Source organism: Vulpes vulpes, chromosome 5 (assembly GCF_048418805.1).
Source record: "Vulpes vulpes isolate BD-2025 chromosome 5, VulVul3, whole genome shotgun sequence".
NCBI lineage: Eukaryota > Metazoa > Chordata > Mammalia > Carnivora > Canidae > Vulpes > Vulpes vulpes.
Window position 1 is genome coordinate 11,999,081 of NC_132784.1, and position 25,036 is coordinate 12,024,116.

At 41.9% G+C, this 25,036-nt stretch overlaps 1 protein-coding gene across 7 annotated transcripts in view; it reads left to right on the forward strand.

Annotated features, from left to right (window-relative positions):
• The window catches only part of CCDC93 (CCC complex scaffolding subunit CCDC93), a 95,175-nt gene that overhangs the window by 24,211 nt on the left and 45,928 nt on the right, over nt 1-25,036 (forward strand). For 2 of the 7 annotated variants that reach the window (XM_072757574.1, XM_072757575.1), the window contains exons 7-12: nt 6,578-6,678; nt 7,329-7,346; nt 14,450-14,486; nt 17,592-17,684; nt 17,986-18,036; nt 18,888-18,974. In XM_072757574.1, the coding sequence (XP_072613675.1) occupies nt 6,578-6,678; nt 7,329-7,346; nt 14,450-14,486; nt 17,592-17,684; nt 17,986-18,036; nt 18,888-18,974 (387 nt within the window). The remainder of the gene's footprint in view (nt 1-6,577; nt 6,679-7,328; nt 7,347-14,449; nt 14,487-17,591; nt 17,685-17,985; nt 18,037-18,887; nt 18,975-25,036) is intronic. The other 5 variants (XM_072757577.1, XM_072757578.1, XM_072757579.1 and 2 more) reach the window with 3 other exon arrangements.

Below are 25,036 nucleotides of genomic sequence, written 5' to 3' on the forward strand. Positions count from 1 at the left end.
TTCTTAAAAAATAAATATTTAACCTTTTAATATTTTTCAAAATATTTAGCTTATTCTTATCCTTAACCATCTTTACTGGATTGTTCCCATCTTTTGCATTTGTCCTTGGTTATGTAGCTCAGCCATTTTGGTGCTTGATTTTTTGCTTTAAAAAAGGTTGTACTTATTTTGTACTAATATCTTAGTAATAATAATAAAAAAATTAAGAAATGGGAAAAAATTACTAAAGACTAAGTCAACATGATACAACCAGTCAGGATATGGGAACTGATATATATTCCAAGCAGAAAATACAATGTTTGGGATATCAATACAGAGAATTAGAGATCTCTAAAAATGTCATTCTACTGTATGTTTTGTTTTTTGCTCAACAATATAATTGAGGATATCTTTCCATGCCAATAAATATACTTCTGTAGCATTTTTACTGGCTGTAGATTATTCATTGTGTGGTACTAATTTACCTAGCTTACCTTGTACCTTTTCTTTTTCTTTTGGTGGTTATGTAGGACATTCTCCTAGCTAATTTTTTCCTTGTATCTTTATTTATTTAGGAAACATTCCACAAAATGGAATTGGGTCAGAGGTTATGCCTAAGGCTGTTAATGCCTCTTGGCAGATTGCCAGACAGAAAACCTGCCGTGAACTTGAATTCCTGAGTTCATCACTTTGGGGTTCTCTCTTCATCTTGCCCTCATTTTTCTTCTTAGGGATTATCCCTAGTACTTCAGCTTTCTTCTTGAAATGTTACTCCTTGGCTTCTCCATACTTCCTCTTTACAGAATAGCTAGCTGCTTTGTAGAAGCCCTGCTGACAGGAGGTATATTTCCAAAGCACATAAGAAGCCAAACCTATTGCCACCCAGGACAGGTCATCCTTTACCACCTTCTCCTTTTTGTGTCATCACATAATCGCTCATTTGTCTCACTTAGTGTGCAGTTGTACAACTTCCTTCCTCCTTGTCTGAGCTGTCATCCTTCATATTCTTCAAGCATCTGTCCTATGCTGTGAGGTCTGTTACTCCCTGTTAACCTTGAGTAAAGAGTAGCTGTGAAACTTTATCCAAAGCTCCAAAAAATACTGCTTACTATTCATTGAACATTTTTGGATAATATTTAGAATTTTGTATGAAAATAGAGGGAATGAGAGAAAAAAGGACTCAGAGCTGCCAGTCTAGTTGAAAAAAAAAATGCTTTGCAGAACTTATTGATCCCCTCAGAGACCACGGCATTTGAAATTATTACTCTAGTGTGTTCTTCACAGGAAATGCAATGAGGGGGCAGCCCCCTTGGTGCAGCGGTTTAGCGCTGCCTGCAGCCCGGGGTGTGATCCTGGAGACCTGGGACTGAGTCCCACGTAGGGCTCCCTGCATGGAGCCTGCTTCTTCCTCTGCCTGTGTCTCTGCCTCTCTCTCTCTCTCAATCTGAATAAACAAATAAATAAATAATATTAAAAAAAAATGCTATGAGGAAGTCCTTTTCATTCAGCACATAGAATACAAATATGGCTATATACATAAAATAATATTAGTACATTTTATCAATAATAATATATATACATATCTATATTAAAAATATATATCCTAGGGGTGGCTCAGTCAGTTAAATGTTCAATTCCTGATTTTGGCTCAGAGTTTCTCTCCCTCTATTTCTGTCGCTTCCCTCCTCAGAAAACATGTATATCTATCTATCTTAGATATATGTATCTATCTTAACCTTTACTGTGTGTCAGATATTGCTAAACAATTAATCCTCACAGTAACTCTGCTTATACCTTTTTTTACAGATGGAAAGTCACATAGGTTAAAGTAACCTACCCCAAATCAGACATGTAGTAAGTTATAGGGTTAGGACTAAAACCTCGGTCGTCCATGCATTCTTTCAGTAATATTAATTGCGCTCTCTGTGTGCCAGATCTAGGAGGTGAGGTAAGAGCAGTGACATCCATCAATAGGGGATTCATGGGAATTTGGGGGTCTCATCAAGGAGAAGATGTGGCCACAAGGGGGCAGCAGCATACATAGGCTTTATTTGGGTGATGCTTTGACAGGTTTGCTTGTAGGATGGTGCAGTCCCTCACAGCAGCCACCATCCAGAGTTTTAGGCATCAGGGCTGCATCCAGAAGAGGGGACCAAGGGAACCCCTACCCCCTGGGAGGGTCCTGGAGATTGTTCGTGTGCCTTGGTGATGTCACTCAGCAACAATACAGAGAATCTCTAGGTCAGAGATCTCTGACGGGCAGCAGCAGTTTTGGGTCTTTACAGTCTCGGCTTATCCTGTCTATGGGTAGCAAATACAGTTTTGCAGAGTACGCAACGTAGGCTGTACGTGGCTAAAAATCTGCCTACTGGAGCCATGTTTAAGGCAACCTGGTGTGTAAAAATTTGAGTTTGGCACTGGCACACTTTTGAGTCAGTGTGTCTCAGCCTGCTGTGAAGAAATAAACCTAAGAGCCAAGGTGCAGAAGCTATCTTTGGCTCCATTATTTGATAGAGTGACCTTAGTCTTACTGAAGAGCCCTGAGGTGGGATGTGTGCTGGTCCTGGAGGAGTAGAACAGAGCTCATGTGAAAGAGAATAGAAAAGGAACAAAGTCTGAAGAAAACTCTACCTCCTCAGCTAACTTTCCTCCCTGCAGACACATTCCTCTCTCCAGAAATGGTCACCATCCATTGGTCTCCCATTTCCTTCACTTAGTACCCAGGGACTTTGTTTCATTCATTGTTTTATTAGCATGAGAATGAAAAAAAGCAAATATATTTGTCTCAGTTATAATAACTTCTTCCTACGGGATCTTTCAGGACATCACTCTTGGTAGTGGAGACATCTGTGGAGCTCCATTAGGTGCAACAGAGTTAGCTCATTGGGATTCTGGGCTGAGGTGTGTCTGTGAGAGTTGAGCCCTGAGAGAGTGTTTTAAGGTCAGTGAAGACAAGTCAGAGGAATGTCACTTCCTGCTGACCTGAGTGTGGCCTGACCCCCTGAATCTTTGAGCCATAGAATGCCAAGTTGGTGGTGGCTTTCTCACTGCCTGCTCATTGTTTCATGAAAGAGGTACCCACCATAATTGTGATCAGTGTTTGCTATAGATACTGCCCTGGTGCTGTGCTCTTCACTTCTCTTCCCTGCAGTTTGAAATGTGACTCAGGAATTACTCTAACCAGTGACTTGTAGCCTAATCTATAAGGTAGAACTCTGTGACGCTATGGTGCAAGAGCTCTGCTTTACAAAAGAGGCTCTTTGGGATCCCTGGGTGGCGCAGTGGTTTAGCACCTGCCTTTGGCCCAGGGCGCGATCCTGGAGACCCGGGATCGAATCCCACGTTGGGCTCCCGGTGCATGGAGCCTGCTTCTCCCTCTGCCTGTGTCTCTGCCTCTCTCTCTCTCTCACTGTGTGCCTATCATAAAAAAAAAAAAAATTAAGAGGCACTTTAATATTTTACCCCTGCTCATGTGTCCTTTAGCACAGAGAACAAGACACTGTTCAAGGGCTGTTAGTCCAGCCTGGTTTTACAGATAAGGAAACAAGCCCATTGAAGGGAATCCCCAAAGTCACAGAGCTAGTTAATGGCAGAGACCAGACTAGACATCAGTGTCCCTGATTCCTATTGCTTTAAAGGGTGACTTAGCAATAGTTCTTAAAGTTGTCCTGAAAACCTTTGACATGTAGGTTCTTATTACTTAAGCAAACCACTGTAATGCTCCACGTGGCAGCCTCAGGTATATAGCAGTCTCATAAGAAGACTCTTTTGAGATGGCTGGAGGTTGGTGGCAATGCCCACCAGAAACAAGTCAGTGTATTAGAAAAAACCTTGGGGACCTAAGGCCAGGCCTAATACTATTTTAGAGATCCTGAAGAATTATTTAATTTCTGCGTCTTCAGTAGTAAAGTGGGGATAATAGCATTTGCCTTGTCTCTGCCTCTTGGAGCAGTTATATAATGCAAAAGTGAGGTTCATATATGAGGTGCTTTTAAGTATAAGGAATAATTACACAAAGGCCAATGTTGTCACTGTTTGGCAGAATAAAAGTTCCTTGTAGCTATTGGTTTCAGTATGCTATTGTTTTGGAGTCAGTTCTTTTTTTAGAAGAATCCAATTTCCTGTCTTGGGTCATTGACTCTATCAGTGGTAACTAAGGAAGATAGCAGTTAAGCTCAATTATACAGTACTGCGATAATAGTGGAGCTCAGTGAGAATTAAATCATATGCACTAACTGACGTCATGTGGATTCATTATATGTTGCATTTTCCCATAAATCTGTTTTATGTTATTTATAGCTTCCTATTTATGTAGACACCAGCAGCAAACTAAGAATTATTTCTGGCAGGAAGTTATAAGAACAATACTCCAACGTCATCCCAGACCCTAGTCCATTCCTTTTGTTTTTTTTTTTTTTTTACAAAATTATTAAGATTACATAGTATGTGTTACAAAAGAATGTTTTTCTGTATGTTTGAAACTTTTCATAATAAAAAGTAAAATAATAGAGTTAACCAGGATTTTCAAGGGAGTTACATTTCTAATTGGAATAAGAATACCACTATCTGAAGAAACCTGATAATAGTTCTTGTCATAGTGATGTCCACGCAGAGGTTAGTTATGATGAACTCTGCTAGTGGAGAAGAAAAGATCCAGGACAAACAGCTGGAATACCTTCCTTGCACAAATATTTACCTACTTGCACTCAGAGCTCTGAGCTCGTTTTACTAAGATATTATTTGACTGCATTTGACTGCCAGCTTGATACTCAACAAGGACATTCATTTAGGGCAGAATGCTAAATCAGATCATCTGGGGATGAGGCCCACATTAACTGAGCACCTACGACATGTAGATATAGAAATAGATACATAGTTTCAGAATGTATCCTATACCAAAGATATCTATGTTTGCTTCTACATTTATAGTTAAATCCTACTCTAGTAGTTTAAAAAGTCAGTGAAAGCTGATAGAGCATTTTGTATTTTTATATACTTTTGTTAAAAAGATATTATTGCTGAAGGGTTTGTATCTACTCTTTTTTGCTATTAGAGTCTAAGAATTGAAATCTCCTTTCCCATTTAAGGAATTTTTTTTTTATGGATTCTTGGTTAACCTATATACCTGTGGTTGTTGAATTGTTTTTGTGGAAACAGTGGTGGAAAGGTCTGGATGTGCAGTGACTAGATAATTTGTTTTTTCTGGAAATTATTATTAAAGAATTTTAAAAAGATATGAATAGAGAGATAAACCTTGCTTCTCAAGGCAAGATTCAGTATTATAAATTTGCCAGTTCTTTCCAAAATAATCTATAAATTTGGTGGGATTCTAATCAAAACTCAACAGTTATTTATTATGAACTTGACAAGTTGATACTAGAATTCATTTGGAAGAGAGATGTTTAACAATAGCCAGGAATTTGAGAAAGAACAGCGGAGACAGGATAAAGGTTCAGAAATCAAGAGGAGTTGAAAAGGGTAACATTGGTACATGTTATATACATGTGTGCCATTTCAGATCAGGGAAGGCTGGACTATTAAATTGATGATGTCAGGATTCCTAATTTTCCATTCAGTTAAAAAAGCCTCTACATAGATTAAAAAGCTAAATATAACCTATACAAGTAACATACAAGAACTTTTTTTTAAATAATCCCTGGTAATAAGTAAGATATAAAATGATTGAGTAAGTTTGACCACGTAAAATATCAAAATGCCATAGGACAAAAGAAACACCAAGTCGGGGCTGAATGGCTCAATCGGTTGACTGTCTACTCAGGTCATGATCTCAGGGTCGTGGGAATGAGCCTTGTGTTGGGCTCCATGCTGAGTGTCTGCTTGAGATTCTCCCTCTCCCTTTGTCCCCTGCTCCTCCCCCCATGCTCCCTCCTTTCTCCTTCTAAAAATAAATGCATAAATCTTTTAAAGAAAAAGGAAACACCAAGTTAAAATGAAGTTGGCAAGCAATATCTTTTTTTCTTTTATTTTTATTTTTTATTAATTTTTTTTAAATTTTTATTTATTTATGATAGTCATACAGAGAGAGAGAGAGGCAGAGACACAGGCAGAGGGAGAAGCAGGCTCCATGCACCGGGAGCCCGACGTGGGATTCGATCCTGGGTCTCCAGGATCGTGCCCTGGGCCAAAGGCAGGCGCCAAACCGCTGCGCCACCCAGGGATCCCTCTTTTTTTCTTTTAAAGATATTATTTATTTATTCATGAGAGACACACGGGGGCGGGAGGAGAGACACAGGCAGAGAGAGAAGCAGGCTCCATGCAGGGAGCCCAACGTTGAAACTCGATCCTGGGTCTCCAGGATCATACCCCGGGCCGAAGGCAGCACTAAACCGCTGACCCACCTGGGCTGCGCGACAAGCAATATCTTGAGTGGAAATATTTGCTACATATATGAATGTCAAAGGAGCAGACTCCTTAGAGGCAACCACCCTGAGTGCCCACTGTTCTCCTGCGGGAGGGGGGTACGCTTGCCACGATGGGGAAAGACTTGTTCACCTGACTGGCTGGATGCACCCAGCAGGCAGTTCAGGAAGACAGCATTCTCACACTCAGTAAATCGTCTGTCTCATCCATTTCTTAGGATGTCTACAAGCCCCGTCGGAAATACAAACGCCAACAGGGAGCAGAAGAGTTGCTTGATGAAGAATCTCGAGTCCATGCAACGCTTTTGGAATATGGCAGGTAAGGAAGGGGATACTCAGTCTGAAGTGCCTAATTTATAAAACCATTGAAAAGAAAAGCTCATTTGGATTGCTTCATTGAGATTAATTTGGTTGGCTTTTACCTGACTGAGTTCACTGTTTTTGGAGAGATTTCCATCCCCAGGGACTTTTCTCTCTGGGACTGACTGACCCACATTTCTGTGGGTAGCTTCCCTGATGGTGGTGGAGGCCTGATCTTGGCAGTTCCCTTCTGGAAGTGTGTGTGTAACTGTGCACACGCAGTTGGCTCTGTCCTCCTGAGGAGTTGGGGTGTTTGGGGTATTTGCAGAGGCCAGGGGCCATCTCTCTTCATTCCCCTGCCCTTCTTTAAAATCCTTGGTAAACTACAGACTCGAAAACAGTTACGGTAGTTTTTACTCTGAGTGTTAGAATAATAGTTTTGGTTTCCCGTGAGGAATTGCCCTGAGCAGGAAGATGAAGAATTTAGAAGTATTTTGTCACTTCTTAATGCCCTTTAAAATTTTTTTGAAAGAACAGTTCACTTTTATCCTCATTTTTTACTGAAAAAGCACTCAAAGAAGTGTCCTTCTCTGTGTCTTCTGTTCTCATTGAATTTCTTGGTTGACCTTGGGTATTAACCTTCATTTATGTCCTGCATTTTCTACCTAGGGTAATTGATTCCTTGATGTGAGTATGTCTCCTTGTGCTTCCTTTGTGTATCCTGAGAGTGATTGCTGTGTGCTGCTCTGCCTCAGAACCCAGGCCTCCTTGGGTGGCTGGGACTAACAGCTCTGCCTCCAGCACCTCCCTGAGTGAGCATCTGACAGCTTCCCCATCTAGGGCACTAGAGAGAACCAGAAGGAAATTAGGCTTCATTGGCATTCCATATTTGAAACGGGAAAAATTTTTTTAAAAAGTTGCCACATTTTTTTTTCTTTCTGCTTTTTGAAAGGGATGTGTGTGGCGTCAGGTCCGTCCTTCCTAAGAATGAAAGCTAGTCTGTCTCAAAGGTGTGAGTTCCTGCCCTACGCCAGGTACGATGGCTACCCCACAACTCACCAATTACTTCTGTGAATTGAATTCCTTTTCTGAGTCAGGCACTACCAGACCATCTAGATAATTTCTGGGGCCCAGTATAAAACAAAAATGCAGAGCCCCTTGCTAAGAATTATTACTAATGATTAATTATTAAGAATTTCAAGACAGCAACAACAGCCAGATGTGAGGCCCTTCTGAATGCTGGGCCCTGACCAAATGGACAGGTTGCATGCCCTGGGCACTGTGATTGGGTTTCCCAACCAAGCCCCAGTTGGAGGTAGGCAGGTGAGGCCACGCTGCTCTGGGTGAGCCAAAGTTGGAGAGACAACTCCCTGAGTGTCACATGTTCCAGAGCCAAAGAATACTCAGGGGAATGTTGTGCTTTTCTTAGTTTGTATTGTTCATACCTCCATTTTTTCCATTGTCATGGATACTCAAACATTCACTCCTGGGGGTGAAAAAGAATCAGAGATTCAGTGAATTGTCCACCTCACAGAGACCAGGCTGACAGTACTTTCCTCTTGTTTTGAAATTCTCAGTTTTAAACTGGCTCTTAAAAATAAATAAATAAATAACTGGCTCTTTTGCATGTGTTGTAGAGAGCAGTCATTATTGTCATTTGATGGCTGGGTAACTTCAGGACTTCTCTGCTCATCATGAGGAGTGGTTGGTGCAGTTTGAGTCCAGAGTCTGGTGGGGCTTTCTTTATGGAAGGGAGCAATGCTCAGATTTTCTTCAAGACTCCTCTCAAATTTGAAGTATAAGAAAGAGCAGAGTGTGTCAGTGTCAGTCTTGGTTCCTATTGGTGGGGTCAGGCTGACTTCTACTGAGTTGTAAATCAGTAAAGGACTTTTCTAGGAGAGAGGTTACTTTGCTCTCTTTTTAGCTTTCCTGGTGAGGAGAGGATGAGTTTGTAAGAAGTGGGTAAGTGGATACTGAGTATGTTCTGATGATTGATTTAGCTCAGTTCTCTTTTTTGAGAATTGTAGAGACAGCATTCATACAATTTTTAAAAGTAACTTGCCCAAAGTCAACTATTAACTATTATTGAAGATTAGTAAGAGCCTCTCACTGGGACTTGTACTCAGGTTTTTGGACCCTCAAAGCGTCCTCATATTATTATCTACAAGTATCGTTTGAGCCCCCAGGGGAAGTTTGGCTGCTGGTTTAGAAAGACAGGCCCAGTCTTCGTTGTTTGGTCTGACACTGAACTAAAATAAAGTAGTTATTAAAACTGATGGCGAAAATTAGACAAAACTTAAAGCCCTAGCAAGTGCATTTCATTCCTCCTCCTTGGGAAGGCCCTCCCATCCTTTCTGGCTATCAGACTTTCTCCTCCAGGTTCTGTGAGCACTGTCCCCGGCACAGAGGTCTTGCCCATTAAATGAGGATTATATTACAGTACGCGTGTGAAGAACTCTGAGTAGTTGGTCCTGTGCAGAAAACAGTAAATGCCAACTGCTAGGTTCTGTCGTCATTATCATCATCATCATCCTTAGTAGCAACAGTTTTCAGTTCTCAAATGCTCTCAAGTATGCCCTGTGGATTCAAATGCGCCTCCCCTTTCAGTTCCTTGTCCCTATACTCTGTGCCCCTAGGACTAGCCCTTCCCTAACTTCATTGAGAAGTCTCACCCATTCTTCCTCCTTCTCTTCCCCAGTCGAGCAAGGTGGGGCTTTCACTGGCCCTGGGACTCGCTGTCTTCCATCCTCTCCCTCCATTCAGTGTCGACATCATGGTACCCGTTAACTGCTCATCCCCACTTAGGAATCCACATCACCCATCTCTCCTCAGTGCCTCTGGTTTCCTCTGTATCTCACCTATTGAAAGAAGGAAAGTATTTTGACTGCTGGAGTAAGAAGGTCTCAAACTCTTTGGGGTTGAAGCTACTCATTAGCCATACCCACAGTGCATCTGACTTTGAAGTCAGCATTCCAGCTTCATCCACCTTTTTTACTTACTTGCTGAAATAAAATTGGATTTTGAGCCTGGTCAGCCATGCTGAAGGCCTTAAGGACCTGTGTGTGTCTGTTTATGTTTGGATAAATTTGTTTAAATGTCGTGATATTGGAAAAACAAGATTCATAGTTTTGATTTTAGATTTAAAGTTGCAAGTCTGTAATATTTCAATTTTATTATGGGTCCAATCAAAACAACTAACCATGATATAAAATTTCCACTGTGGGGAAATGCATTTTATGTGTGTTATACTTAACTGGTAAAAAACAAAATTTCATCAAGTATGTTTGAAGACCTAATTGGCTTTATTAAGTGATTCATGAATCCAGCAGCCTCCCATATAGCAAGTAGAGATGAACTCCCAGGAGCTGTCCAAAATGGAAAGTTTTTATAGAAAGGGGAGTGGGGCAAGAAGTTATTAGCAAAAGAAAACAAAGTATTGTTTCAAGGAAGGTCACTTTCCTTTAAGGGGAAAGGAAGGGGTCTTGTTAGGTGATTACCTCATCTTCCTTTGGAGGTCAGAGAGGGCCCATATGACAGATTACTTCTTTGGTGCTGACCAGAAATTTCAGATTGATTGGCTTAAAATTCTATTCCTGGAGGGGTTTGAACTGCAGTTAAGGCCTGGTTGCTGTCACAGGGGCAAGTGATTGTACCTTGGGCCTATGGTTTTCTCTTTAATGACTTGCAAGTGGAACTTTGAAGCAACCACTAGAATATTGGCATCAGCCTATTCCACACTATTTGAGACTAATTTTAGAAGTCATTTGAAGTCATTCTGTACTTAGTAAATGAAATATAACATGTCTCCCAACCTGTATGTGTATTGTCTTAGATGGTAAGGCCTTTGACATGCTCACAGAAGGTATTTAGTAAATGCTTGTGGAATTAACAAAGAACAGAGTAGGGCTTTTTTAATGCCTCTGTTTTGTTCAGGATTCCAGATAATTTGATCTGTGTTTTAATTTGTCCTGTGGCAGTTGTTTTTGAAGGTTAGTCTGTTTTCCAGAACTGTGATGTCCAGTATAGTAGCTATTGGCCATATGTGAGTATTGAGCACTTGAAATATGACTACAGTGCCTCAAGAACAGAATTTTAATTTTAACTAAGTTATATTTAAATTTAAAGATTTGTGCTTGATTTAGTGATTAGAAAAAGTTTAACTTGATTTGGAGTAACTGGAGAATGTGAACCTGCCAATTTAAAGTTATATATTTGGCTCTCATTATATATTTTTTCAGACTATGCTGTTCCAGGGGATGCATATCCTTGATGTTAAAGATCAAGTGTTGAGGTGTAGAATATGAGGAGGTAAAGTGGGTGGTAAGAGGCCAGAGTTCTGTTGGTGCTGACAGTGTAGGACATCAGCAGGACTGGTGGGTCAGAGCTAACAAAGGGAAAGGTAGAAACAAATTAAAGCATCTGACAGCACAGATCAGGCTGGCACTTGTGAGGAAGGGGCAAGGCAGACAGGGCAAGAGGATAGGGAGGTAGGAGGATAGAGCAGCATACCTACAAAAGATAAAACAGAAGTAAATGCTTTGTAGTAGAAATAAGTTGAACCATCCCCTTGTTCTTTGTGAGGGATGATTGGCCATAAAGGAATACCATGTTCTCCTGTGAAGCTCAAACAACATGGAAGTCTCCCAGAGACATCTTGACCAGTGAACATAATGAGGCAGGCATTAATAGGCAGCTGAGGACAGCTCCTTGTCATGGAAGCATTGTCACCATGTCACATGAAGAAGGAGGCTTTTAGAAAAATCAGCTGGACTCTACTCCTACAGCATACATTTATTGAGTACCTGCTAGGTGCCAGGCACTGTCCTAGTCCTGGGGATATAAAAGCAAATGGAGCTGTCTGTGAAAATTGATAACACTGTTCACAGTCGCTAAAAAGTGGAAACAACCCAGATGTTCAACCCAGATGTCAACAAGGGTGTGGTTTATCCATGTGGTGGGATAAGTCATTAAGTCTTTTTTAGTTATAAAAAGGAATGAAATCCTAATCCATGTTACAATATGGATGAACTTAGGAAACATGCTAAGTGAAGAAACCAGTCACAGAAGGCCACCGAAGATTCTGTTTCTATGTTATGCTCAGAATAGGCAAATCGGTCAAGACAGAAAATGGATTAGTAGTAGCCAAGGGCTGGAGACGGGGAATTGGGACTAACTGCTGGTAGGTATGGAGTTTCTTTCTGGAGTGATAGAACTATTCTAGAATTAGATAATGGTGATGTTTGCACAGATAGTGAATCAACTATAAACCACTGAAGTATATGGTTTCAAGTGGTAAATTTTATGTGATATGAATCATATCTCAGTTTAAAAAATGAGTGAAGCACCCCCTCCAGGAGCTCAACAGATTTATAGGATTACACGTAATTATTGTACCTGTGTACCAAGTGCACTGGTGCCTGACTTGGGCCTTTGGGTGATCAGAAGGGTCTGGGTCTTCGTGTAACCCTGTCTTTACGAAGGAGTAGAAGGGACCTAGGCACTGAGTCACTCACATTTAGTTGTTTACTGCTTTATTTGGAAAATCCATAAAGTTCTGGGTCCTTAAATGGAGGTGTGTCTTCTGCCTAAGGATATGTTGTCTGCCCTAATGGTCTCCATAGACTAAATGTCTGGAAAATGAAGGAACACTCAAGGTGCAAGGTTACTTCCAGGAGTGGGGAACTGTGCTGAGACCCTCTGTTGGTCAAGGTTTGCCGGGTGAGAACACAACCCTCTGGCTAGGTTCAGCAGAAGGAGTTGACTGCATGGATCCTTAGGAAGATTTGAGAGATGGGATCCAGGCTGAGCCAGGGTCACTTCCCAAGTAACACATCAGAACCGGGCCTCCAGGGATGCTGCTTCTGCCTCCACCATGGAGAAGCTAGGTATCAGCCTTGTGGGGTTGGGAAGCCAGTGCCATGGCTGCTGACAAAGTAACCGTGCCACCTCGGCCAAAATCAGGATGCCCCTACCACAGCTGCTGATCCCAGAACCAGGTTACCTCTGTGATCGGCAGCAGCACAGCAACACCCTTGATGCTCTCCCTCTCTCCTTATCCAACTGCTGCACATTCAGAATACCTAGAAGCATACCTGATTGGTGGAACCTATGTAGCATTCCAAACCCTGGGTACAAGGGACTATATAGCAAATAGAGTCTTTGTGGGCACCTGGATGGCACAGTTGGTCAAACATCCAACTCTTGATTTCGGCTCAGGTCATGATTCCAGCATTGTGATATCACACCCTGCTCAGTGTGGAGCCTGCTTGAGGTTGTCTCTCTCCTTCTCCCTCTGCCCTTCCCACCCCCCCCCCCCAAAAAAGAAAATCAAGTCTTTTGTTTTCCAGCCTCTGCAGTATAGAAAGATGCAATAGACATTGTGAAACCAATGCATAGAATCCACCGTAAGGTCCTTTAGAAAATGTGTGTGGACACTGTGAATTTAACTCCAGTCTGCTGCACTTTGTGCCTGTACATTGATGCTTAATGAGTGGGCACACTGTGCCCAGCTATCACTCTGTTGTCTCTCCAGTTATATGACAGCCTACTGCAATGTCGGGTCATGCTCTGGCTTGTTGATTTCTTCATGTTCTTCCACTTATGTTTAGTTTATTTGTTCAGCATACACTGGAAATACAAACTGTAAAAGTGGCTCCCATGCCCTCTGGTAAAAGGATGCAGACATGCCCAAAGACAGTTGGACGTGATTGCCGTCTGGCGGGAACGTGAGCAGTTACAAGATGGATGGGCCAGGGCAGAGTGTCATGCATAGGTGATGCTTTTGGAGAGGAGGTGGCTTGAGAGCTGAGGTGTGGGGCACGAATAGGAAAGTAGGAGAATAGCACGGTGTAGGCAAAGCTGTCTGTCAGGCAGTGGATGTATAAGTGCATGTCAGGTGAGGAAGTGAGGCTAAAGAGTTGCTAGGCAGAGCCATAGAAGGGAAACCCTAATGAAGGTGCCCGGGAGGGAAGAAGACTGCCATGGACTCTTGCAGACGAGGTCACTGGAAAGCTGGATAGGGAGTGAAACAAGGAGTAAGAGTGCTTTGAGGCCAGAGGCCAGTGTACTGACCCAGCTAGTGGGGCATGGCATGAGTGAGGGGTGAGGAGGAGTCTTTAATTTGCTTTTCTTAAATGGCTGCATGTAACTTTAACTCTTTATGAACTATTTGAAGGTAAGTGAGCTAGGGTGCTTTGCATAATGCTTTTTGTTTTAGGTTGAATGGTTTTTGCATTGTTATACTTGCTTTTAAAAAAAAAAAAAAGAATCTAAAACTAATTTAAATTAAAGTGCATTTGTGAGTTTCTTTGAGTTTAAAGTTGCCTGAAGTGAACACATAGCATTGTTGGCATCGTGCTTGGGCTGTGTTTGAGAATGAAAAATGGGCCAGACTCCAGATTCTGAACATAGCCTTTAGAGAGCATCCTGAGCCCGAACAAACACATTCACATTTGTTTATACAGAAAGTTTTAAGGCTTTTAGCCTAAACTTTAGATCTGAAATGCAGCTCCTGATTCCAAGAGTAATGGTTGCACTTAAAGAGAATATTGCACTCTGTACCCTCTGAGAGTTCCCATTTGTAGTATTCATATGGCAAATAGAATGGCTGGTCCTTTATTCAAAAACAGTGGAATATGTTTGTGGTTCAGGCACTTAAAACATTTTCTCCAGTTACCACATGGCCTGAATTTTCTTTGGCACTTCTCATATAAAAATCCAACCAAAATAGTTTGACCAACTTTGTGTGACTTTTGAATAGTAATCAAACTCCCCTTTTTTGTGGCCTGCAGGAGATATGGATTTAGCCGCCAGAACAAAACAGAGAAGGTAAGAAAAGCCTAGATAATGGGAGAGAACATTGAGAGATGGAAGTGCCCTTCCCCTTTGCCTCTGTCCAACCCTGACTAGCTGGCCGGCCACCTGCATTAGCAAGAGTAGGGTGGCAGCACTGCGGCACCCCAGGCTCCAGTCCCTGGGCAACCCCGGGGCAGTGGGGATGTGGCAGCTGCTTTGGGCCACTGCATTTCCTGCCTCATATCTGCAGCCTGCCACCTTTGTGGGCCAGGGAGCTGAAGCAGCAGGCTCATGGAAAGGCTGGAAGTGAAGGGTAATTGGAAGTCATGGCTCCGGGGGCAGTCCCACAGGCTCTCCTAACCCCAGAGGTATGAAGATGAACTTCAGGGCCCTCAGCACCTCCCCCCACACCATGAGAGAGACACCCTAGACAGGTATGAGCAAGGTGCTGGCAGTGATGCAGAGCACAGCCATATATTGCAAGCCTGCCCTAAGACAACCTAGTATGGAAAAATCAGGTAAGTCAAGATGGGGTTTCTGACTTTACAGAGCAGTCTCAAATTTTACTTATTTTATATATTTCTTAATGATCCTTAATTGTCAGCTGTAGGGCAGTCGTGTGCATTATATCATCCCAAATCCTTGCTGTGTCTCAGGCGCTTTGTTCAGGGCTTTGCATGTATTTTTTTCACTTACTTCCCTGAATAACTCTATGAGGAAAATACTTACTACCTTTTTTCAGAAAATCTAAGGTCAGAAAGCTGTAAGGCTCAGAGAGGCTCCAGGATTTGTCCAAGACCACACAAGCCCCTAAAGTGTCACAATAAGGATCTGAACCCAGGTCTGTGTACCATCAAAGCCTGTGCTTTTAAATAATAAAATGCTAACTAAAGTTGTCAGTGGCCTCTTAAAAAGTAGAGTCCTATAGTTTGAGATCTGTGGGTACCTTTTTTTTTTTCTTCACTCCCCATGAGATGCCTAGAGTCTCTTGTGTGGGACACTTACTCCCTTTGCTCCCTCCTGCCCTACCCCCTTCCTCTGTCCAGAACCACCATCCTTTAGTCCTTCCTGGAAGACTGCTGTGGCTCCCAGCCTCCCTCTGCTTTATGGGGTAGTTATTGTCTCAGTCAGTAGAGGGCACAGATAGTGACTAGGAGCGTGTGTTCTGAGGCCAGACTGGCTGGTTTCAAATCCCCTCACTCTGTGACTTCAGACCATGGACTTAATCGTCATGCCTTAGTCCACAACATCTGTAAGATAAAGGCAGTAATTGTACTGCCTCACAGTGTTGTTATGAAGACTGAGATGTAAAGGACTAGGAATGACCCATCACACAAGAGATAACTAATAAGCATTAGCTATTTTATCATTGATAGTAGCAGTTCATTAGCAATCAGTCATCTAGTGATTATGATAACTTCTTTTTTGGTTTTCTTATTACTTAATTTTTCCACAGTCATATTTTTATTCTTAACTAAATGGCCATTTCCCCCAAAGCAAAGTGTTCTCTGGATTTGAGTATGTCAGGTAGCATCTAATACATAATAAGAATTTTATGTGTACATTCAGTTTGATACATAATTTAGTCTGAAAAGGATGTCTGTACATATGGGTATTGGGTGCATTAGCTATGATTGGAAAAGTCATGCGATGCCCATCAAAAAGTATTCACTTTGGGCTTGTCTTATCCCCCATGGATACAGGTTTCTTCCACTATCCCAAAGTAGAGTGTACTTCTGATGCCTTTTATAAGTTAAAATAATGTAAAGCAAAGAAGCAGTTGCCATGAATTTATATGAAAACATTTTTGAGCTTTCCTAGACCCAAAAAGCCTAGACACTCTTAGGCTTTCCTGTCTATACCTTGCTAACAGACACACAAATTGTAGTAACGCACAGATGCGCAGATACAGTTCTAAGCTTTGGCAACTTGATGCTGAGATGCTGAGTGTCGTTCCTGGGAAAGAGGCACAGCAGCCCACTGTCACTACCAGGGGCCATGCTCCTTCTATAATGGCTCCCAGCTAAACACAAACTGAAAACTGTTTTCGCTTTCACCCTTTTTTGTAAAAGTGAAAATCCTTTTTAAGTTTCTTTTGGTCAACAGCAACAGGTACAAATCTAGATCTTCTGTGAAACAACGTGACCTAACAGAAACTTTCCAAAGCAGAGGTTACCTGTACACCCAGCAGTTAGGCACTCACAGTGTTCCCTGGGATCAGTTATAGGCATGTTTTAGAAAAGCATCCTAGAGTTGAGATGGTCTGAGAAGGGTATCTGAGACCACCAGTTCTCTTTTTCAACCCAAGAAAACCCTGATATCCAGAGAAAGTAAGCCTGACGTCAACCAGCTGGTGGCAGACAGAGCTGGAATTAACACCAGGCACATTAGGCTTCCAGTGCATGTTTGAGGAACAGCATTTATTTAATCTAGGTGTCTTGAGTGTGGTGTGGTATGGTAGTGGATGCTGGCTGGGTTCAGAGTATAAACCTTGATCACCAGGTGAAACAGTTCAGATTTCTATCCTTCAGGCCAGTGGTTTTTAAACTATGTTGACCACTCTTGGCAGGAAGAATTCTGTTTTTCGTCATGATTTAGTACACACACACAGAGACGCCTCCAAAATAAAAGTTTCACAAAGCAGTACTTAATCCTTTACTACATGTAACGTGCTCTGATGTGTCCTGTTCTTCTTGTTTAATTTCTATAGATGCTGGTCATACTTGCTAAAGTACTTGCAGGTAAACACTTTTTACTGATGTCCCACCCATGGGTCTCAACTGGCAGTTTGAAGAAAAAAACACTCTGTCAGAAAGTGATTTGCTCTTGAAGGCATTAAAGCAGAGAGGAGCCCCTCAAAGGGCAAGTCTGGCAAATGTGTGTGACCTGATAGGAATTTAATCAGCAAGCAGAGTAGAAATGGAGCTAGACATGGGGTAAGGCCTAGAGCTCAACCTGCTCCATCTGTGGTTGGAATGGAAGCTCAGGTCTCCGGATTTCCCACTCTTTGTCAGCGAACCGGTTCACCTCTCCCAGTTTGTGTATTTGCATTTCACAGATTCGTGCCCCTTTGCATTGTCCTTTCTCTATTGAGTCTTCTTCTCCAGTGCCCAGCTATTTTTGCATCTTCCCTTCCAGGCCGAGGACAAGAAGACAGCACTTCCCACAGGACTCTCAGCTTCGGAAAAAGCTGATGCCCATGAGGAGGATGAGCTTCAAGCTGCTGAAGAGGTGTGTAACCCACATAGGTCCCCTGAGGCTTCTGTTTCTATCATCTGGGGAGGATTGCCCTTTCATCGCCAGCTTTGCAAAATGGCCAGCTGCCTCCCACCCCCAACTGCTGTTAGCTGGCCTCTCATTCCCTTTCAGTTGACTTTTCTCACCTTCCCACCACCACCCACCCCATGAGGCTCATGATGAAAGAGCAAGTAAACAACCCTTGGATTGCACCGCAAAGGTCTTATGTAGAGACATCACGGAAGCCTTAGAACTGGGGTCCACTCACTGTCACCTCTCCCCGTTCCTCTTCCAGCAGCGTATTCAGTCACTGATGACCAAGATGACCGCCATGGTGAATGAAGAGGTAAGGGGGACTGTGTTGGGGTGTGTATGTGTGGAGGTGGGGATGTGGAACCTCCCTGAGCTGCTCAGTGGGGGCCAACCCCCAGAAGGACCACCTTCTTCAGAGCCCTCTCTTTTTAGCACTCAGTATTTCCTGTTTCCTTGGGGTTTTTCTCTTAGGACACTGTTTTACTAATGCGTAGTGTTGCTGTCCATATATGAGAGAGGGATGTCCCTGCTGGGACAGCATCACAAGGGCCTCTGTAGAGGAGCCTTGCCAGCCCTGCCTCTCCTATAACCACCCTTGCCAGACGAGCCCTTGCCTTCTGTTTCCCTCCCACGCTATCTAGGTAGGAAGTAGAATACTGCATTTATCATTGGTCTTTCCAGAGTCAAGGCCTGTCCAAGAGGTTTATTAACCAAGGGCTTTGAAAGGATCCCTCCTTTTTAGGGCAGGAAAGGCTGCTGGCAGTAAAGAGGTATTTGCAAAGTTCTAAGATTCCCACTCCTCTCCCATTTGTACTTCTTTTTCCTGAGTCCTCAGCCCTTAGGTTCCCTGCAGCCTCTGTAGTGACCCTCAGGAAGAGACCCTGAGATGGGGTATTTGGAGTAAAGAATGACTTCCCAGGGGTATCCAGGGACCAGGAAGAATCTGGCACAATGATCCGAATGACTCAGGAGGTAGAGAGATGGCTTAACATTTGTCCCAAGGCTTGTTTTCCACTTTCCTTGCCGATGAATACCCTAAACAAAATCTAGAGTCTTTCCCTCCCAAGACTGTTGTTTTTGCATTACTACTTCGAGCATTCAGATTTTCCAGTTCTGTGAAAGACAAGGCATGGCCTTAAGAACCCCCTCTCCCTGTGATTGCAGAGCCGCCTCACCGCCAGCTCCGTGGGCCAGATCGTGGGACTCTGCTCTGCCGAGATCAAGCAGATTGTGTCCGAGTATGCAGAGAAGGTACATGGGGGCCCAGCAGGAGCTTTTGTCTCAGGTCATGCCCTAAGGATTTGTTCTGTGTCCCTACACCCTCTCGAAGCATTGAAGGAGTTAAGTTGTAATTCACCAATGACGTTTGTCACAGAAACCGTGCATGTCATGCAAAGCCGTCAGCATTTGCCCATTAGCTTGGTTAATTTTCTTCTGCAGTGCCTATTTTTCTATACATATAAAGAGAAAACCTGTCTCTCAGAGCGATTATCGCATCTGATAAATCGATGTCTGAGGTATAGCACAGGCATTTTTCCTTCTTTACCAGGCTTCTTATAACTCGGGCTCACTTCAGTGATTGGGTCGAGGAATAAGCTTTGCACTTAGGAGACAAACCCCATAACTCAGCCAAGCCCAAGGCAAAAATTTTTGTCCCACTTTATTAAAAGGGTATAGAATGAACTAAAGCCTAAAAGTCATATTTCAGTGTTAGATTTTTTTCTATTCTAAGAATGGGCAGCAGGACCTTGACTGTTTCAGGGAGACAGTGATTAATCATTTTGCACATAACTGATTCTGGTCCAGCTGAGATGTAGTATCAGTAAAATCAGATTTACAGGGCATTGTTTCACATCCTTCCTTTCCTGGCCATACTCAGTCCATCCCCTAAAATGTTGATGTCTGTTGAAGCATCTAGCTTTGCTTTCCCTGTCTCTGAAGCCTTGACGACAAATTAGTTCTGCTCCGACCCTCCGTGCAATATTCTTCTGAAGTGATTTTGCACAGATGATGTACTTGGGGAAGGGATATCTCCTGAAACTGAGAGTTATGACCTACTGTAAACACAGCAGATGGTCACCTCCCACAGAGTGAGGGGTCTTTTGAGTAACACAGTGAGTAAAATGGCTTAGAATGTCTAGGACTGCGATTCTCATGTTCTCCTACCACCCCCCCACCAGTCAGTGCTTCTGAGTACAAGTTTTCTAGTCCAACTTGCATAAAATCCAAAGTGTCAAAAAAAAAAAAAAAAAAAAGTGTCCTCTGTTTCAGTTTGCCACCCAGGCAAGGTGACAGTGGTCAAAGTGTCCTCTGAGATTTGATCAGAAAAAGAACTTAGGTAATTCTTGAAGTTACAAATCAGCTTAAAAGCCTTGAAAATGTAGATGAGGAGAATGATTCATTCAGTGCCCCAACAAGAAAGTTTCTTGTGAGGTCTGCACACACATGGATGGCAAGAGTGTGTCTATATTTTTGCCCTTACGTTTCCCTATAACATTGCTAAATCCAGTTTGTTTTTTAAAGACAACTAGAAGGTGCACTCACCATGTGGGCCCTGATTTTGTCTTCATACTTGCCCCCGTGGGCAGATAGGAGCTCAGATTATTTTAAGGGGAAAACAAGCAGGCCGACTCTCCTTTGTTGGTAGTATGCCCCTCCTTGCCTGGGATTCCTCAACTTTACCTCTCTCCCCAGTTAGCTTTGCATGTCCATGTTTCCTTCTGGGTCTCTTATCCCCTGAACTTTCCTCTCCTTACCTACGTACAGTGATCTATACCCAGTACCAGCAGCTGTGCTCTCTACCTACATCCCATTCTGCCAGAAAAGAATGACATTAGAAGTAGTTTTGGATGGATCTCTTTCCAAGGACATATATAATTAAACTTCTCATGGAGAATTAGAGGTCCAGAATTTACTGCTTGATTGTGCTATTTGCATCATATATGTAGATCTTAAAGCATTAAACGTGATGATTTTTAAAATTAAATTGCCTTTAATCCTATTCCCATGTTACAATCATCTCATTTGCATATTACCTTCCAGGGTTAGTCCCACATATCCATGGTTGTTCCTAGTTGCAGCCATCAAGTATGTCTGAAAGAGGAAGGGCGATATAGTTAAAAAGACAGTGTGTGAAGTTATCTCTTGATTCATATCTGTCTCCTCTACTTTCCAGCTATATGACCTTGACCAACTTGTTTAATCCCTCTTTGTCCTCGTATGTCCCTCTATAAAGTGGTGATAACATTACTTTGCTTAAAACATTGGGGTGAAATATGACTAAATGCCTCCAACAGTGCCTGGCACATGATAGCTATTCAGCTAATGGTCGCTTTCATTTACTTTTTTATAGTCTGCATTTTTTTTCATTTTTGTCTCATCAAATTCTGAACATTTTCCATGCTTCTAGCCTTTGCAGTTATTTGAATACTAGATAATCCATGTGTTAATACAGCCCAATTCATCAAACATTTTTCTATTGTTAGACTTTTAAGTTGTGTTTGCCATTGTGGATAATGCTCTTGTAAACTCTGAGCAGATAGTTTCTGCTAAAAGGTTTACTAGGAGTTGGATGTTGGATTATGACTCTTTGTTGCTTTACAAATAAGTTGTAACAACATAAAACACTGTCTGTGATGAAAGGACTTCACCATGGCTCTACATTTCCAATGTTCATTTTCTAACTTGCTATTTTAGTAGCTATAAAATGGCACCCGAGAGGATGGACCATGGTTCCATATTTTTGTTTGCTCTATTTTCTATTGTATAAATTATCTGTTATTCCTTGTACTCATTTCTTTTGGATATGTGGTATTTTTCTTGAAAATTTGAATATAGTCTATATTCTAGATTTATATATTTCTTCACGAAGTATTTCTTGGCCATTCTTTTATTTTTGTTTTGCTTTTCATTATAAACAAGGAATTTGTACCTAAATCAGTGGATCTTTTTGTTATTGTTTGCAGATGACAGGGTTATCATTTTTCCATGGATCCAAAAAAAATAATCCATTATATTTCAGCTCATCTTTTCCTGATTATGTATAATTCTTTAATTTATGTAGAATTCATTTTATTTAATCTAAAATGGGATCCATGCTAACTTTCCTCCTCCTATCCACTACCCTAATACCATTTATTAATAATTTCTTTATACTCACATGGAGATAGCTTATTGTATTTTTGTGGTTTTTATCTAATTTAAACTGTATATGGACTCTTTCTTATTTTCTTGGTTTTACTCCTAATTTTGTGCAAATTCTGTGATGAAGTTATATTTGACTTTGTTGTAGTTGTTGTTTGCTTTATTGTTTATTCTTGTTTTGCCAGTGACCTACCACCAGAGACCACATGGAAAACACTATAGTTGAACATTTGGGTTTATTGCTGGTGCTAGTGGGGGAGGCTACTCACCAGTGAGGAGCCATACAGCATCTTAGTAAGGAGGTATTAAAAAAAGACTTACTACAGAATTTGGGCTTGTTTTAGGTGATTTGAGGGAAGGACCAAGAAAGTAGGGCTTTGTTCTGTGAACAGAATGTTTTAAGGAAGGGCAATTCTATTATAAATGAGTGTCTAAATAAATTTTATAAGATAGGAGGAAAAATGATAAAAGATGGGGTAATGAATCAAGTTTAAAGCTGTATACTCATATTAGCCTGTATAGGGGGATGTTTGGTCATTTTGGTAATTTGAAGAATGATTAGGTTTTATCTGTGTTCAGACATGATTACAGAGGGGTCATGTTTTTGCCTTCATCTTCAAGACCTTGTGTGATGTTGACATTCTTTGGAATTATCTTTTTTTAACATCAGAACCCAGTATGTGCAGGGAAGCTCCCAGCAATATTAGGGCCTTGCTGAGAATGCCAGGTTGGCTCTCAATGCCAGAGACTGCTTTACTTTTTTCTCTTTGTTTGTATATTTAGTTATCTATTGCTTCATAGCAGTATTACTACAAAGGTCGTAGCTTAAAACAGCACACATTTATTATCTCACAGTCTCTGTGGGTCAGCAGTTGAGCACAGCTTAGCAGGGTTCTTTGTTTAGGACTCTCACAAGATTACAGTGAAGGTGCTACCCAGGGCTGCTGTCTTCTCTGAGGCTCAACTGGGCAGGATCCACTTCTAAGCCCATGTGTTTGTTGGTAGCATTCATCTCCTGTTGGCTGAAGTACTCAGCTCTTGCTGGCTGCCAGCTGGAAGTTGCCCTCATTCCTTGCTGACTTGTAGCCTTCCCCAACTTTGTCACTTGTTTCATCAAAGTGCATCTAGCACCTCCTCGTAGGCTAGACATCACAGTTTTATGTAACGTAGCCATGTACCTGTACTCACATATATCCCATAACTTTGCTGTATTCTCTTGGTTAGAAGCAAGTCACAGGTCCTACCCCCATTCAGGGAGGGGGGAGGACACAAAGGCCTGAACCCCAGGAGGCAGAGAAGTTGGTGTTTTCGTAGGGTTGTCCACCATGATGTATGTGTTTTTCACTTTAATCTTACTGCCATAAATTGGGCTAATCCCAGGCACTGGTAGTTTATCCAAAATCCATACCCTTACCTTCAGGTTTTTATAAATGAACTCCTTAGAAGTGCAGATGGGATTGAGGGATGCCCAAAAGGGAAGCCATCAGAGAAACTTGAAAGAAACCCAAATTAGCCTTTGAACAGGATGGATTTTTGCCTAGTGAAGAAGAGGGACAAGATAGTTTTGGAAGGATGAAAGAATGAAAATGATTTTGTGACCGGGGAGTGAATTGAACAGCCTGCCTGGTACAAGTTGGAAAGTTGACAAGCATTGGGATATAAAAATGTGGTAAAACACATGTGCAGGCTTCTCTTTGATTTGTAAAGTTCACAAGTTCTTATAACAGCATAACATGATAAATAATCCATATGTTTCAAAGCAAGTCTCTGAGATATGTAACTCAATTGAATATAGTTCCTGTAAAGCAGCAGGGAAGAAGAATGTGAAGAAGCTCCCAGATATATAATTCATGAGTTCATGTAGGCTCTCAGCCAAGGAGCGCCATCTCCCTTTTTTTCCCTGAAGGGTAACGCCCTTCCCAGAATGTGCTAGATGAGACACCACTGTGCTTTTTGGTGTTGATGTCTAATATGCTCATTGCATCTTAGTGTATTCATTTGCATAGGGAAGGAGAGTCTATGACTGTGATTTGCAGAACACTTAAAAAGCCTGACTGTCGAAAACCCACTTCTGCTCTACTATCCCCCACTAGCTTGAGCCAGAAGAAAGGGAAGGAAGCTGAGCCAGGGAAGATGCCAGGTCCCTAGAAGGGCAAGAAGGGACTCTCCCTTAATGCCACCCACATACTAATCAACCGTGTACCATTTCAGCCACTATTACTTGACAGCCAGCTAAATCATTCCTTGGTCAACATCTCCCTGAGACAGAATCTTAGAACATTTTGTAAATTTAGAGGCACAGCTCTGTCTTAGGGAATCCAAAGAATCTATCTTCTCTGTACTAGGTTCCTTGTATGCCATTATTTCATTAATTCTCAGAGCCGTGTGCCCCCTCCTTACTATAATCCTCTGCCTCCATCATTATACTTACTCATGTACAGTTGAACCTACTTGTTTACATGTACATGGACCACATTTTACTTCTCTTTGTAACCTCAGGGGCTTGCCAAGGACCTGGCAGTGTTGGTGCTCAATACGTAAGCATGTGATATTATATCCATTTGCAGATGAAGATACTAAAGATCAGAGTGGTTCAATAACTTGTCCAGAATCACGTAGCTAAGAAGTTCTAGGTTTACATACCTAGATTGTCTGACTTTGAAACCTATCTCCTTGGCAAGGTAGAGTGTCTGTAGGGCAAAGCAGGGAAGGCCTCCTATGCCATCCTTAGTGTCTGCCTTCCAGGCTTGCAGTGACAAAGCCCTTTTAGATTCTTTTACCATACAGCTGCCTACCGTGGGCTAGGTAGAGAGAAGAAACCAGGTCATGTTGGGAACTAGCTACAGAAATAAGTAAAATGAAAATACTGTGACCCAGGCACTCACACACAATCATATCTATGGAAGCTAGGGAAGTTTCTGTTTGAGGTGTGTGCATGTGTGGTTTTTCATATCACTGGAAAATAATCTCCTATAACTCCTTAGACTTTCAACTTCTTGATGAATTTCAGCCATCAAAGGACTTATTTGTGGAAGGAATTTTTTTTTTTCTTAATAGCTTTTGGAAATTTTCCATTCCAGCAATTAAGAAATTCTGGTACCATTGCTTCTGAACTTTTGATTCTGAGGACCATTCTCTGGCAGTTAATCGGAAGTACAGAAATTGTCTTG